At 43.4% G+C, this 16,550-nt stretch overlaps 1 protein-coding gene across 1 annotated transcript in view; it reads left to right on the top strand.

The window, feature by feature from the left end:
* The first annotated feature begins 8,910 nt into the window (after nucleotides 1-8,910).
* LOC144828064 (histamine H3 receptor-like) overlaps nucleotides 8,911-16,550 on the top strand; it is a 120,745-nt gene continuing 113,105 nt past the window's right edge. The window contains exon 1 of the mRNA XM_078686201.1: nucleotides 8,911-9,000. Within this exon, the coding sequence (XP_078542327.1) occupies nucleotides 8,911-9,000 (90 nt within the window). The remainder of the gene's footprint in view (nucleotides 9,001-16,550) is intronic.

Here is a 16,550-nt window from a genome sequence, read left to right as displayed (position 1 = left end):
CAGGAGTTCAACCGGACCATATATTTCATATTCGGTTTTGTCCCATGCTACCCCGCCGGGTATAGGATTGGCTGTGAAGTTTACAGACGAAAGTTCTCTTTTCTCGTCGTGTGAAGATGTGTGCGGTTTAAGGACCAAGTTGATATTCTGGCTTGCTGTGTCCATTTTAGCATATTTTCCCTCAATGAAATGTCCCAAGCATAGTACCATGATGAGCCAAAGTATGAGGATAAATGCACCAAATGCCACCCAAATTTCAATCCATGGAGAAATCAGATAGGTTTCTTTCAGTTGATAAAAAAGTTTCTTTGCTTTGTCTTTAAAAGTTCTTTTTGTTGGATGATCGTCAGGTTCATTCAGATCTTCAGAAAAATCATCGAAGTTGATGAAGTAGCCGGATGCTGTTCTGTCAATTGTTTCAATTGCATCTGGATTACTTTTTGCTTTTAGAATTTGCTTTGTTTCATTAGCATAGTCCTTTACATCATTGTAGAGTGGAGTTTCTTGATGTAAAGTTTTGATTTGAGTTTTAAGAGGTTCAAGTTCCATGACTTTGTTGCATAGTCCTTGTTGTTTTACTGTAGGTTTATCAATTGTGATTAGTCTTTCAGTTGGAACCTCTGTATTTGTAGCAAACTTTGGTGTTCTACTACTTCTTGGGAGTCCACTTGGCCTACTACTTGTTATCGGCCACATGATTGTGGTTTAACCAGGTCGATGGATACAACTCGGTTCTCCTTTTTACCAGCAAGGGGCGGTAGTACTACTGATCTTGTCCCGTTGACAGACAAGACAGGAACTGCTTTTCTGTAAGAAGGCCCAAATTCCTTCTTTACCGCGATCTTCGCTCTGACCAGATCCCCGGGTTTTGGAATCCAGACAGGCCTTGCTGGGACAGGTGGTTTCTCTTCAGTGGTTGTTGGCTGTTGTTTCAACTTTATGTTGCTAAGGTCTCTTCTTGTTTCATTTAAGTCCTGTAAAATAGCCAAGCGATCTTTGATATCAAAGCATTTTTCTTTAACCACTGAAGTCTGACTATCTAAGTCCTGGACTAACATTCTAGTCCCAAACAATAGTTCGTACGGACTGAGACCTCTCAGAGAATTTCTTGGCAGATTATTAAGACTACGTTGGACACTTATTAAATGTTTGACCCACCCAGCTCCCGAACCTAATACCTTTGCTGTTATCGATTGCTCTATGCCTTGGTTTTTTCTTTACACCATCCTGTTTCCCTCAGGAAGGAAGTGAGAAGAGTCCCGCAATGGAATGCTCATCCTGGCCAAGCATCCTCCCACAAGCTTTTTTGGAGCTAAAGGAAAGATTCTGGTCAGGACGTAGCCTGCTTCTAGCGTATATGCCATTATAGACTCGCAAATCTTTTTATAACAGTTCAGACGTCAGCCGAAAGTTGGGGTCTACATTATAAGTGAAAATAGTCTTTACATGTTAATAAGACGCATTATTCATACTGGGTGAGTTTATGTTGTTAGCTTATTCCTTATTGATCAAAAGCCTTGGGAATACCCTGTTTCGTTCACCACTGCGATCTCTGTTTCAGTTTGAACAGTTTCTCGCGAATAGGTGTTGATCCAGACTCATTCCTGGCCACCAGTATGTTGATTGTAATTCTGCTAGAGAATCCTTAATTGTGCGATGTCTAAGACCCTCGCCAATATGTGCGTCTACTATTAACAAGACTCTCCTGTTCATGTTCACTCTATCCCCCACTCCAGGGATTCGAGCAAAAGGAACGGAGTTTGCCTCGATTATGTATGTATAATTGAGTGGATAGCTGATCGGTAAAGCTGAGCAATCGCCTTTTGATGACGTTTTCACCGCCAGCACTGTTTCACCGTCAATGTATTTTACTGAACGCTTTTTTGTAGCTACGGAAGCCGATTTAGTTGCTACTGCTGTGGCTGTCTCAGCCAATGAATTCCCTGCAACGTGAACGCCATCACGTTGATGACTCAGTGAATGTATCACGTGAGTTTTTGGTAGTTCTTTCTGTAAAAGAACTACTTGTTCCCAAAGCGATTTCTGCTTTATTGTTGCACCTGTGTCATCTTTGTAACCGTTTTGAATCCATTTCTGCAAATCGTTATTGTATGATTTGACGCAGTAATACGAATCGCACACTATAAGTGTCGGGAATTCGCGATCGGCATTATCTAGCGCCATTTTTAACGCTATTATTTCAGTTTCTTGTTCTGAATTATTTTCTACTGAGTGTGTTTTTGTAAATAGAGGTCTCAGTTTACCTCCGCGCCATACGTCTTTTACAATCTCGCATGTGGCGTTGTACGCTTGCTCTCCCCATACTGAGGGTTGAGCATGTCCGTCTGTATAGATTACGCAGGCGTACTGTCGTAAAGGCAGAATGTCGATTGGCAGAGGATATTCTCTCTCATATCCTAGATATTTTAATTCATTCATTTCTGGATCAAAATAGTATTTTATTTTGTCTGTAGCAACAGAATTTACCCACTGTATCCATTCTGGATTCAGTGCCGTTGTTGGTAAGTTACATGGGGTTGTTAATGCCTCAAAAGCTGATTCCGCTGTTCTGACTGTAATACGTCTACCGTCAGCTTGGTATTTTTCTCTTGCTACAGCTGTTTGAACCGCATGAACAATGTTTTCTTTCATGCTGAACCTTTTTTCAGCTTCTGTGTACAAGTGTGATTTGTATGCTATCGGTACCTTTTCTCCCTCATTAGAGGTCAGGTATGTGAATCCGCATCTTCCTGGGATGACTCAAATCACAAGGTTGCGTGTGTTGTCACGAGTTTGTAGTTTTGTTTTAACTAACATGTCTGTTTGTAATGATCTCAAAATTTCTGTGTGTATTTGAGTCCAGTTGATTCTTTTAAAATCTGGTTTTATTAAATCATAGAGGGGTTTAACCCTCTCTGCATAGTTTAGAATGTAAGTTCTTCCGAAATTCAGGAAACCTAGAATTGATTGCAAGTTTTTCAGTGTCCTAGGTGCTTGGATTACAGCACATTTCTCCAGGAAATCTTTAGCCAGGCTTTTGCCTTCGCTTGATAATTCATATCCTAAAAATAGGACAGTCAGATGGGCAATTCTTGACTTCTTGAAGTTGAATTTGTAACCCTCTGCTGCGAACCCAAGTATTATGGTGTTTACTCTTTTCAAGTGAGTATCCAAGTCATCGTCTGTTAGATGTCATCGACATAAGATAATGCCTCATCATCATACATTTGTAGTAACTCTGTTACTCTTGCTGAGAATAATCCTGGGCTGTTCTTGAACCCTTGGGGCAAACAACAGAAATGTTCTGCGCGCCATTTATTGAGAAAGCGGTCAAATATCTGCTTTCAGGTGCTATATTTTGACAAAAGAATCCATTAGAGATGTCTAATGTTGTTTTGTATTTTTTGCGCACTATGCTATTCATTAGTGCTGCACTGTGTGAGTTTTGCACTGCAAAAGTTTTGCAACATGAGTTCAAGTGTCTGTAGTCCAAAACAAGACGATATGAATTATCTGGTTTGGAGACAGGAAACAAAGGATTGTTCATTTGTGAGGTGCATGTTTCAATCACCCCCTGGTATTCAAGTTGATCTAGGATCTCTTTTACCTGTTTTTTAGCTTCTTGCTTAATTGGGTACTGCCTCTGTGCAGTAGGTTGTGATTTTAACTGGATTTTGTGAGGAGGAGAGTCCTCATCCCATCCCACATGATTTTTATATAATGCAGGAGCTTGGGCTACTGCCCACTTTCTTGCAAGTGTATACTTTTTATGTATTGGAATATGATTAGAGAAGGCAGGCATAATTATTTCTTCGCCATGAGGGCACTCCCTGACAAACTCTGGTGGCCAGTCTTTTTCAGCTAGAAAGATGTCATAGCCTTTAGAGAGATTATCCCAAAATAGACCCCTTATTTTCCTAGTCTTATCCCCTTCTATACGCAATGTTATTTCATATATTTTATGAGGTTTGCTAACTCTGGTATCTGCAGTTTCCACCTGAATGTATTCATTCGTGTCCACTGTCTCCAGATGATTCATCAGGATCTTGCGAGCTATGCTCACTTCTGCTGCGCTGTCTAGCATTGTCTGAGCCCATTCTCCGTTTTTCAGTTGTGTCCTCAGTATTCTCGGCATGGTTGATTACTTTAATACTGGCTACCTTCTTCTTTGGAAATTGTAATTTTTTATTTGGATGAGCAGGTTCCTTGTATTTGGACTTGACGTGCTCTTCCCTGTGTTCTGATCGTCCTCTTCTTTCCGATTTCTGCGAGGAAGTCTGAAAAGATTGAGAGGGACGTGTATCAATATCTTGATATCTGTCAGGTTTCTTTATATTATCCCTATTTCTAAGGTTGCATTTTTTCACAGATGGCTCCCTTTGGGGAGACTTACGTCCTTGGTCCGGAGATCTTTCTGTCCGCCGAGGAGACCTTCCTCTGGTTTGGAATCTTTTTTCTTTAGGAGTGGATTGTTTATTTCCATCCCAGCTCTTTTTTTGAGTGTTTAGATTATTTTTAATAAATATCTTTTCAGGATTTTCAATTAGTTGGGGTTTCACAGGTATTCCACCCAAACTATCTCTTCCTAGTTCTTCATAGGATTTTTCTATGATTCTGGCAATTTCAAATGGTTGGTCTGCTATATCTGTCTCTTTCAACCTCTGGCGGATCGCCACATTTGCTGCTTCTCCCTTTATATTGGCTAGTAATATTGCCGAGACCTGCTTGAAGTCTTTTAGTAATTTCATACCCAGAGTTAGGGCCGGTTCTGGACCGTATTCATCTTGAATTTGTTTTAGCACATCTGGTATTACTGACATGGATGGAACACCATGTGTTTTTGTGTAAACGGAAGCAAAGACTGTACCCCAAGTATCACAGTCCTCCACATGTGGTGCGATTCCCATTGGAAGACAGATAGTCAGAATCCTGTGTTTCTCAACCGGGGTGGTATACGGAAATACCGCCTCTATTTGAGTGATTTTTTGTGCTAACCAGAATGGAATTTGTTCCCGTTTTACGGGTACTTTACCTAAACAGGACTGTATGTTCTGTGGTGTAATTTTATTTGTGTTCCCCTGATGAGGGGTCAGCTGTGGAATTTTAATAGCTGGTTGGACTGTTGAAGTCCGCATTATATATTGGACTAATTGTCTGTGTATTTTAATTAGTTGTTTTAGCTGTGCTAAAAGATCTGGTGCAGACATTTCTTCAATGTCTGGATGTGGTGTGTATCCGGCTAGGACCGGCCACGTTGCTCCTGGTCTACCTAGTGGACCGAGCTTGGTGATGTGATTATTATGTTTTAGGGCGCCTTTAAACCAGAGCAGGTGCTCTTGGTATTTGAGAGATATCTCCACTTCCTCGAAAGGAGTGTAGGTATCCGGTGGTTCCTCTATTTTATAATAGTGGAACTCTTTTGTTACAGCGTTTGCTGCTGGAAAGTTTATCCATGAGTAGAATAGCTCTGTCTGCCGATATTCGTGTGTCTCAATTACGAATATGACTGTACCACCTCTCGGTGTTAGTCCATTTTCTATAAGTTTTAAGGTTATAGTTTTTCTTATGTTGACCGGGATGAGTATTGCCTCCGGGTCTTGCTGTAGGAGACTATTGTCATTCGCTAGGAGTTGAGCTGCTATTCTAGCTGTCTCCCTTTCCTCTTCAGTTTCTGACATTTTACTGTCAGGAAGGTTATTTTGTTTATTTGCAGATCAGGTTTCTATGGAAACAAAGATTAGATGCACAATATTTTGGAACAGTGTATCCTTCAACGTTGAATAAACCAAGAATCATACATAGGAGTCTCCTCCTACGAATTTTGGCGGATTTTACCTTTCACCCACTCCAGACGTCTTTGGAGTATTATGGGAAAAGGGGTCTGTGTGAAAAAGCACGACTGAGTTACTCTAATGTCTTACGTTAGATTTATCGCCTATCCAAACCGTTGGGCGCCATGTAGTGTAGTTCCTATTATCCCAATAGGCTCTGCGCATTGGAATAATATCTTCAATAGTATAGACGTAGGACTGAGGTTAACTAGGTCTTCTACCGACGATATTAGACTTAAAGTTATGTGTGTGCCAGCTAGCTCAGAGTTCACTAGAAACTTTCTCGAATAGGCAAGGAGGAGTTTAACCTCCCTGGATAGACAAGAAGGGATTTAGTTTCTGACAACCATAGAACATGACAACTTTGCTCTCCCCTAATCAAGAGTATATCTCCAGAGTCGTCTGAAAACAAAAGACAACTTATTTTACTCAGTCAGTACGTGCATTCTTAGTTTCACCAGATTGTAGAGAAAAGGAAGAGACGGGCGTGTTCAATAAAAAGGTGTTATTTATTGATCAGTCTCCTTTCTCATACAAGAGAAATGAATCGCTATTATTGCAATACTTATAGTTAAGTAAAGTGCATACAGTAAAAACAGAATTATAAAATAATACTGTAAAAGCATTGATATGGTTTCTTAGCCATATGATACTTAAAATGGATAAAATAGATATATACATATATACATTGACTAATCGTACTCAACTGGTGCTTCTAACTACGCCTACCCCAGTGTATCTGACCTAAGCCTAATACGTGGGCGGGAGTAGATAAGTAGCAGTTTAAGTTAAGTTTGCTTTGCCAAGGATCTGATTCAAGAATTCTCTGTGAGGGGTTATTCAGTTTAGTACCTGGGATTTAGAAGGCTGGAGGGCTGGTATCTCAATCTCAGGCCTCGATATCCCAGTTGCCCGCAAGGGCGGCTGGAAATGCCGGGGCTGGATTTCTCGGCAAGAGAAAAGGCAGCGTCTCTCTCTCAGCGCGTCAAAAGGGAGGGGCAGCGTCCGTGGGCTTCCTGCATCTGCTGGGCTCCTCGGCAAGTATCGCTGCTCCAATCTCGTCACCACCGTGTGTTTGCTTAGGGCAATGTCGGTAATATTTATACCTGAAAGGTGCCGAGATTGACGTAAGGATGGACATAAATACGTCAATAAGGATGTCATAAGAACTGGTCGTTCGTACATTCTTTACTGGAGTTCTTGGTTAAATCAAAACAATAGCTGCGGGGGATTTCCCAGGTTGCTGGAGGTTTGATTTGTTTTGAGAACTCGGTATGCTTTCTATGGGGGCTGGGGGAATAGTGCTTGCCTAACGTGGTAGCATGCGCTATGACCTAATCAGAAAACGGGTTTCTGTGCCGTTGTATGGCCACTATTGATTTATTAACCGGACAAGGGTCAGAAACAGGAATATTGATACAGTTCCCATAGGAAATACATCACACACCGAGGCGAGAATTATCAGGTCCGTGATATTTTGAGCCCAAGACCCGCCGAGGCGGGGAATTGAACCTTGGTCCCGGGCTAGACCTCTGCATCAGGGTCTGCCGCTCTAACCATTGAGCCACACTTCTCCACCATAAGAGGAAAGCGCGAGCCATCAGCCTCCCTGGCCCCTGGCACCTCCTTGGCGCTGAGGGGCGCAGACGGGCAGGACTCTGGCACGACTCCGGCGCAGGTCCGGTGGGTCCGCTGATCGCGTCCGCTGCGCGGAGACATAACCGTCCCCTTTTATGAACAGCTAGAGCGCGTCACAGCGCTATTCCACACCCAATATGGCTGCTAAAATGAGATCGCCAAACCGGGACCGATCAGCGCTAATGTTCGGCTGAAGCGTGGCCCAGACAGCGAGGCGAAGGGGAGAGGTGTGAGGAGAATAAAAAGCTTCATAATCAAGCTAAGTGTCAAGTAAGTTTTAAAAAACAGAATAAATGCACAACAGACCTCCCGGCTTCCGCCTCAGGAGGGACACGAGCACACAGTGATAACGAGCGCAGGGTTCAATGAATCCCCTTTTATGAACAGCTAGAGCGCGCCACAGCGCTATTCCACACCCAATATGGCCGCTAAAATTAGATCGCCAAACCGGGACCGATCAGCGCTAATGGTCGGCTGAAGCGTGGCCCGGGCAGCGAGGCGAAGGGGAGAGGTGTGAGGAGAATAAAAAGCTTCGTAATCAAGCTAAGTGTCAAGTAAGTTTTAAAAAACAGAATAAATGCACAACAGACCTCCCGGCTTCCGCCTCAGGAGGGACACGAGCACACAGTGCTAACGAGCGCAGGGCTCAATGAATCCCCTTTTATGAACAGCTAGAGTGCATCACAGCGCTATTCCACACCCAATATGGCCGCTAAAATGAGATCGCCAAACCGGGACCGATCAGCGCTAATGGTCGGCTGAAGCGTGGCCCGGGCAGCGAGGTGAAGGGGAGCGGTGTAAGGAGAATAAAAAGCTTCGTAATTAAGCTGAGTGTCAAGTAAGTTTTTTAAAAAAGAATAAATGCACAACAGACCTCCCGGCTTCCGCCTCAGGAGGGACACGAGCACACAGTGATAACGAGCGCAGGGCTCAATGAATCCCCTTTTATGAACAGCTAGAGCACGTCACAGCACTATTCCACACCCAATATGGCCGCTAAAATGAAATTGCCAAACCGGGACCGATCAGCGCTAATGGTCGGCTGAAGCGTGGCCCGGGCAGCGAGGCGAAGGGGAGAGGTTTGAGGAGAATAAAAAGCTTTGTAATCAAGCTAAGTGTCAAGTAAGTTTTAAAAAACAGAATAAATGCACAACAGACCTCCCGGCTTCCGCCTCAGGAGGGACACGAGCACACAGTGAAGTGACTCCATCATGGGTCGCAATCAAGAGAAGGTTTGTGCATGATGGTGTTGGTGACACTGAGAGGTGGAAGGAAAGGGAGAAGGCAAATATGTAAAAAAGGAAAGTTTGGTATGATGTGAGGAAGGCGGTGAAGAGGACAGTTGTTAATGTTGCCAATTGGGTCAGGATCAAATCTCCACGGAGGTATGGAAGAAAATCCAAATTTAGTCAACCTGTTATGATTCTCAAATTGTTCAAGAATGCGGAGAGAACACATGATCATGATCTGGAATCTAAACAGGGTGGCTAAGTACCAAGCGAAGGCTGTGGACTCCAACAAGCAAGATGAGGTTAGTAGGCCTTTTTGTATGAAAAGGGTTCCGCTTCGCTTGAAGGACTGTGGTTAATGATATGTGACTAGCATTCAGTTCCTTCATTATAGTTTCTTATTTATGTGTTGTTTTTTTATTTATGTTCTGTTAGAAAAGGGGAGGAGTAGTGGAGTTGTACGCTTCTTCTAGCTCTATTATTCTTGGTTTCTAAGTGATGATGTAGCGCATCACAATGATGGTGGTTGTTACTGAAGACTAACTTCCGCCTAATGTCATGGAAAGAAAATAGCCTAGGTGATAAGATCAAGAGGGGGTGGTATTACAAGACATCAGGAGACACTCCTCAGATGTGGTCCACCTCCTGGAGATGAAACTGGTGGGCACTACTTGTAAGGTCATGGATAGATGGGGGTAAAGGATGTTAGCCCACGCAAGATAAACTACTGGTTCCAGAGGTATGGATATCCTTTTTAAAAAATCACTACCAGTTACGGTCCACAAAACCTGAACAGACACAAACGGGCAACACGTGGCTCTCACTGGGACATGGGAGGGGATAATTGTGAATATTTGTATTGTGTGTTTCCCTTTAGACTGTAAGAAACAACAGTGCCTGACTTGAGCTCACTAATACTTAGTCTTCTGGAGGAGGAGCTATTTATGGGATGGGACTTTAACCTGAGCCTCAGCGAGGCTGATGAATGATGGTCTCCTCGACATGTGACGTTGACAGATTGTCCGTTGGCAGACTTTCTCAATGGTATGGGTCTTGTGGATGCGTGGTGTTCTCTTAACCCCTCGACGCAACATTTCACCTACCACTCAGGGCCCCACAGTAGTCTTTCCAGAATCAACTTTGTACTGACCTTGGCTCATCGCCCTACCTGCTTCTGTGCAATTCAACATTTGGCTAGAGGCATCTCCGATCATTCCCCTCTCTGGGCGGTGTACAGTCTCGGTAGTTTAGTGGACCTGTGAGTGATTATGCTCAGCCCCTTGCAGCTTAAGATTATCAAAGTGAAGGAGGGCCTCGTACAGACCACAGAACTTTATATTTCAGAAACTGAGTCAACAGTTGACTCAGCATTGGCATTATGAGAAGCCTATATGACTGCGATAAAGGGGCTGGGTCTTTCCCTGATCGTAGGCCACAAGAGGGACCAAAGGTTCAGGTTGGAGGCACTAGAGAGTGACATTTTGATGTTGGAGGCGCAACTGATGCTCCGGGACTAATGGAAGCCAAACATAAACTGGCACTTAAGAAGCAAACGTTTTGTGGTATGGTGACTGAGGCAGACAGGGCCAAGTACAGAGTGACTTTACACCGAGTTTATGAGATGGGAGACAAAGCGGGAATGCTCCTTGCATGGCTGGACAGAAAGGAGAGGGTGAGCTGATTGGCACTGAAAATTCATTCTGGGGAGTAGAAATGGGAGACTGAAAGATTGGCAATAGCCAAAGTCTATGTCTCCTCCTGCTGTCATCTTTACTCCCCATCTCAGTCCGGGACAGCAGAGACATACCATGAATTGCTAGCTGACATAGCACTCTCCTCACTTACAGAAGATGATAATATCTTCATGGAGAGTGATATCAAAGAAGAATAAATAGTATGCTCAATTTACGAGCTGAACTCCAGTAAGGCAGTCGGCCCTAATGAGATGCCCATTGAACTTTACAAATTCACGGCTCAAAGAATTGTCCCGTACTTATTAAAGATGTTCAGGGAGTGCAGGGATTAGGGAATTCTCCCGAGTGACCAGCTGGTGGCTACCATAATAGTCATACATAAGGACGGCAAACCACCAGATGACTACGTGTCTTAAAGACCTATGGGCCAGATGTATCAGGCAAAATTGCAAACAGTGAAATTCGCAGATTTTCACCCTTTGCGATCGCAAAATCGTAGTGTGCAATGTAGGGAAGAAAAAGCCCACTTGAAAAAGAAGGAATCGCCAAATTTGCGATTCCCTATTTTGAGCACGCATTTATAGGATTACAATTTGCGATTCCCTAAATGCTATTCTAATAGCCATCACAAATTCCGATATTGCTTTAAGGAATCGCAAACTACCACCAACTAATTGGTTGTAATTTGCGATTTCCTAGAAAAATGCACTTTTCTGCATTTTCAAAGTGTCAAGTGGCTCACATACATGCCCTTATGTGCGCCGCATGTGTACACATGCACATTTCAGGGGTGCAACAGGGTGTCTTTTTGGATCCCTTGCATACTTAAAATTGCATGGGCAATTTGCGAGCACCTAATGGGTACTGCAAATTGCACATGCAATTTCCATTCATTCCTATGGGATTCTTGGCTTATAGAAATGAATGCGATCCCTTCGCATTCCTTATTTGCGACTCGCAATTTGCGAGTCGCAAATGAGGAAAGCGCAGGAATCGCTAAATATTTGCAGATTCCTACATACATTGCATTTTGACTGTTTATAACAGCGAATCGGTAACGTTCGCTATTATAGGCTCGCAAAATGTAATGTTGATACATCTGGCCCTATATCACTCCTCAAAACTGAGATCAATATTCCTGTCAAGCTCATGGCCTCCCATTTAATACAGGTTATTGATGGGCTGGTCTACCCAGATCAATCTGGCTTAGTGCTTGGGCACACCACTGCACTCAATCAAAGGAGATTGCATAGGGTGCTGAGTCGTGCGCACCATATTGAGAAATATGCTATAGTCCTCTATTTGGAGGCCCACATGGCTTTTGACATGGTCGAGTGGCCATACCTGCTTGAAGTGTTGAATAAAATTGGATTTGGCTCCAAGTTCATGGCTTGGGTACTTCTCCTGCTGTTCCTAATGTTGTCCAAGTCATGGTAAATGGGTGGGGGGCTTCCCAGGTCTTTGGCTTGCAACACAGTACCCAACAGGGTAGCCAACTCTCCCCTCTCCTCTTTTCCATAATGCTGGATTTGGATTGAACCCTGCTTTGAGGAATCTGCTGAACTAACCAGTGAGAAGACAGAATTTGACTCTACGTGGATGACATCGAGCTATGGCATTTGGCCGCAACTCTGTATAAGTGATAAACTTGAAGAAATCGCTAATTTATGTTTTTCATAGTTGAGCAGATGCACCGCCTCAGGGTTGTGCGGTCCACGTAGTCACGGAGGGTTTCAAATACCTGGGTATATTTATCACTGCTGACCTTGACCTCTTCAACAATATGCATCTATTGTCACCCTTATCGATATTGTGGAGCAATGTAGAACACTGGAGATGATGGCTCTGCCCCGCTTCCTCAATGCACTGAACCATGCCTCATACCTTGTCCCAGCAGCCTTTTTCAAGGCTATAGACTCCACACTTTGTATGCTGGTGTGAGATACAGAGTCAGCATCATAGTGCTTAGCAAGATTCAAGACGTAGGTATGTCTCTGCTGTCCCGGACTGAGATGGGGAGTAAAGATGACAGTAGGAGGAGACATAGACTTTGGCTATTGCCAATCTTTCAGTCTCCCATTTCTACTCCCCAGGATGAATTTTCAGTACCAATCAGCTCACCCTCTCCTTTCTGTCCAGCCATGCAAGGAGCATTCCTGCTTTGTTTCCCATCTCATAAACTCGGTGTAAAGTCACTCTGTGCTTGGCCCTGTCTGCCTCAGTCACCATTCCACAATACTTTTGCTTCTTAAGTGCCAGTTTATGTTTGGCTCCCATTAGTCCCGGAGCATCAGTTGCACCTCCAACATCCAAATGTCACTCTCTAGTGCCTCCAACCTGAACCTTTGGTCCCTCTTGTGGCCTACGATCAGGGAAAGACCAAGCCCCTTTATCGCAGTCATATAGGCTTCTCATAATGCAAATGCTGAGTCAACTGTTGACTCAGTTTCTGAAATATAAAGTTCTGTGGTCTGTACGAGGCCCTCCTTCACTTTGATAATCTTAAGCTGCCAGGGGCTGAGCATAATCACTCACAGGTCCACTAAACTACCGAGACTGTACACCGCCCGGAGAGGGGAATGATCAGAGATGCCTCTAGCCAAATGTTGAATTGCACAGAAGCAGGTAGGACGATGAGCCAAGGTCAGTACAAAGTTGATTCTGGAAAGACTACTGTGGGGCCCTGAGTGGAAGGTGAAATGTTGCGTCGAGGGGTTAAGAGAACACCACACATCCACAAGACCCATACCATTGAGAAAGTCTGCCAACGGACGATCTGTCAACGTCACATGTCGAGGAGACCATCATTCATCAGCCTCGCTGAGGCTCAGGTTTAAGTCCCATCCCATAAATAGCTCCCCCTCCAGAAGACTAAGTATTAGTGAGCTCTAGTCAGGCACTGTTGTTTCTTACAGTCTAGAAGGGAAACACACAAAAAAAATATTCACAATTATCCTTTCCCATGTCCCAGTGAGAGCCACGTTTTGCCCGTTTGTGTCTGTTCAAGTTTTGTGGACCGTGACTGGGAGTGATTTTTTAAAAAGGATATCCATACCCCTGGAACCAGTAGTGTATCTTGCGTGGGCTAACATCCTTTACCCCCATCTATCCATGACCTTACAAGTAGTGCCCGCCAGTTTCATCTCCAGGAGGTGGACCACATCTGAGGAGTGTCTCCTGATGTCTTGTAATACCACCCTCTCTTGATCTTATCACCTAGGCTATTTTCTTTCCATGACATTAGGCGGAAGTTAGTCTTCAGTAACAACCACCATCATTGTGATGCCCTACATCATCACTTAGAAACCAAGAACAATGGAGCTAGAAGAAGTGTAAAACTCCACTACACCTCCCCTTTTATAACACAACAAAAATAAAAAAAACAACGCATAAATAAGAAACTATAATGAAGGAACTGAATGCTAGTCACATATCATTAAACACAGTCCTTCAAGCGAAGCGGAACCCTTTTCATATAAAAAGGCCTACTAACCTCATCTTGCTTGTTGGAGTCCACAGCCTTCGCTTGGTACTTAGCCACCCTGTTTAGATTCCAGATCATGATCATGTGTTCTCTCCGCATTCTTGAACAATTTGAGAATCATAACAGGTTGACTAAATTTGGATTTTCTTCCATACCTCCGTGGAGATTTGATCCTGACCCAATTGGGAACATTAACAACTGTCCTCTTCACCGCCTTCCTCACATCATACCAAACTTTCCTTTTTTACATCTTTGCCTTCTCCCTTTCTTTCCACCCCTCAGTGTCACCAACACCATCATGCACAAACCTTCTCTTGATTGCGACCCATGATGGAGTCACTTCTGTGTTGGCAATCCTGCCTTTGAACAAACGAAATGGAGCAACACCAGTTGAGGAATGTGGTGTAAATCTATACTCATGTACCTTCTTTTTCATGGCTAACTCCCAGCTCTTGTTGTAAGGTCTCATTCAGTACCTTCACAAAACTCTCAACAACACAATTACTCTCTGGGCGATACAACGCTGCTTTCTTATGTATGATACCCCTCTCTTTCAGAAAACTTTCCACTACCTTTGATGTAAACTGCACTCCGTTATCATACAAAATAGAAAGCGGGAAACACTCCTGCTCAAATAATTCCCCCAGAAACTCTATTACTACCACAGATTCAAAAATCTTAATTTCAGGCCATCGTGAAAACAAATCAAGACAGACCAAAACATACCTCTCCTGAGTTTTAAACCTGACTGGACCTAAGATGTCGATTGCAATGTCGGACCAGGGACCAGTAGCATGTGTACCTATCACCATAGGTTGTACCCTGCATTTCAGAATTTTGTCACTGTTTGAGCATGCTCTGCAGTCTCAAACCAGTCTTTCAATCTGCAAGTCCATACCCAGTCACCAATACGACTCTTCAATCCGTTCCTTAGTCTTTGCGATGCCCATGTGACTGGCATGAGTACCCTTCACCAATTTGACCCTGAGACTACAAGGAGGAAATAACTTGCTTCCTCTCATGAGAAGACCCTCAACAACAGCCAGTTTTTTCTTGACTTGCCAAAAACCTTTTATTTCTTCCTCACAATCTTTCTTCTCCACCCATTTCCATAGAACATACATCAGGACTCTTTGCAGCAACTGATCATTGGCTAAACAGTCCCTCCGTTCTTTCTCCAGAAGTGCCCCTTCACTGATCAAACAAGCATTGATCTCTTCCTAAAACTCTTCACCTCCAACCAATTACCTTCTACAGTGACCTCAGCCTCCGTATATGTTAACCTGGTAAGAAAATCTGCCAAGATGTTACAAGAACCGGGGAAATTATGGGAACTCAAATTCAAACTCGTTCAATGCCACAGCCCATTTTCTTATCCGATGCAACACAAAATCAATACCTTTCTTGGTAAACACGTCTTTCAAAGGCTTGTGATTCATTAATACTTTTAACTTCTTACCCCACAGAAACTTTCTTAACTTGTGCATTGCCTAGAAAACACCCAGAGCCTCATTTTCAACGACTGCACAATTAGACTCAGCTCCTCTTAATGGTCTAGACAAGAATAATATCGTTTTGTCCTCACTACCCACTTTTTGCACCAAAACAGCCCCTACATCTTTTGAATTGTCATCTGTCATGACATATGAAGATTTCAAGAGTTCAAAGATTCCCAGATATGGGGCTTCGCACAAATGCTCCATAATGGACACAGATTCCTTCTCACAACCATCGCACCATACAAACTTGTGTCCTTTCCTAAGCAAAGAACTCATGCAGAAGGTCTTATCAGCAAAATGTGGCACAAACTTATTATAGAACTCGGCCATCCCCAAAAATTCCACACGCTCTTCCTTGGTTTTGGGTGATGCTAGTTTACAGATGGAGTAAACCAGCAAGGGTTTGGGCCTTATTCCAGAAGCTGACACTAGACGTCCCTGGTACTCAATTTCATCAACATCAAACTTACACTTGTCTGACCTAAGTGTGAGACCAGCATTTAATAATTTCTTCAACACTGATCTCAACCTTCCATCATGCGCTTCAAAATCGACCCCAACAATCAGAACATCATACTGATAGATCTTTACTCCCTCAATTCCCCGAAAAAATGCCCTCCATTGCTCTCTGAAAACAGATGCTGCAGAAATAAGACCAACATTCATCCTCAAAAATGTAAAGTTGCTAAATGGAGTGACGAAAGCCGTGAGATCTTGAGAGAGAGGATGAAGTCTGGCCTGATGATAGGCCGAAGATAAGTCTAATGAAGAAAACATTTTTGCACCCCTAAGAGAGCACAACATCTAATTGATGTTAGGGAGTGGGTAATGATCAACCACCACCACTTTGTTGAGTTCTCTCATGTCAATGCAAAGCCTAGCCTCTCCATTGGCCTTTCGGGCCGTTACTCATTCTGTGGTTTCAACCTCCTGAAACACTCCATTCCCCGAACCAAAAGTTTGTCCAGTTCAGTTCTCATACTCTCATTTACTAACAGGGGCACCCCTCTCACCCTTGCCTCCTTAGGAATGACATTCAATTTAAAGTTTGATTCAGGTCATGTAATCTGTGAGACACCCAGTTCTTTCTTAAATATATCTGTAAATTCCTTGGTCCAAATTTCACTCGCTCATCTAACAGAAAGAATCTCTTTCAAACACACAGAGGGGTTTTC

This window comes from Lissotriton helveticus, chromosome 4_1 (genome assembly GCF_964261635.1).
Source record: "Lissotriton helveticus chromosome 4_1, aLisHel1.1, whole genome shotgun sequence".
Lineage (NCBI taxonomy): Eukaryota > Metazoa > Chordata > Amphibia > Caudata > Salamandridae > Lissotriton > Lissotriton helveticus.
The sequence above is the reverse complement of the archived record's forward strand: the minus strand, read 5'-3'. Positions and strand labels throughout refer to the sequence as shown.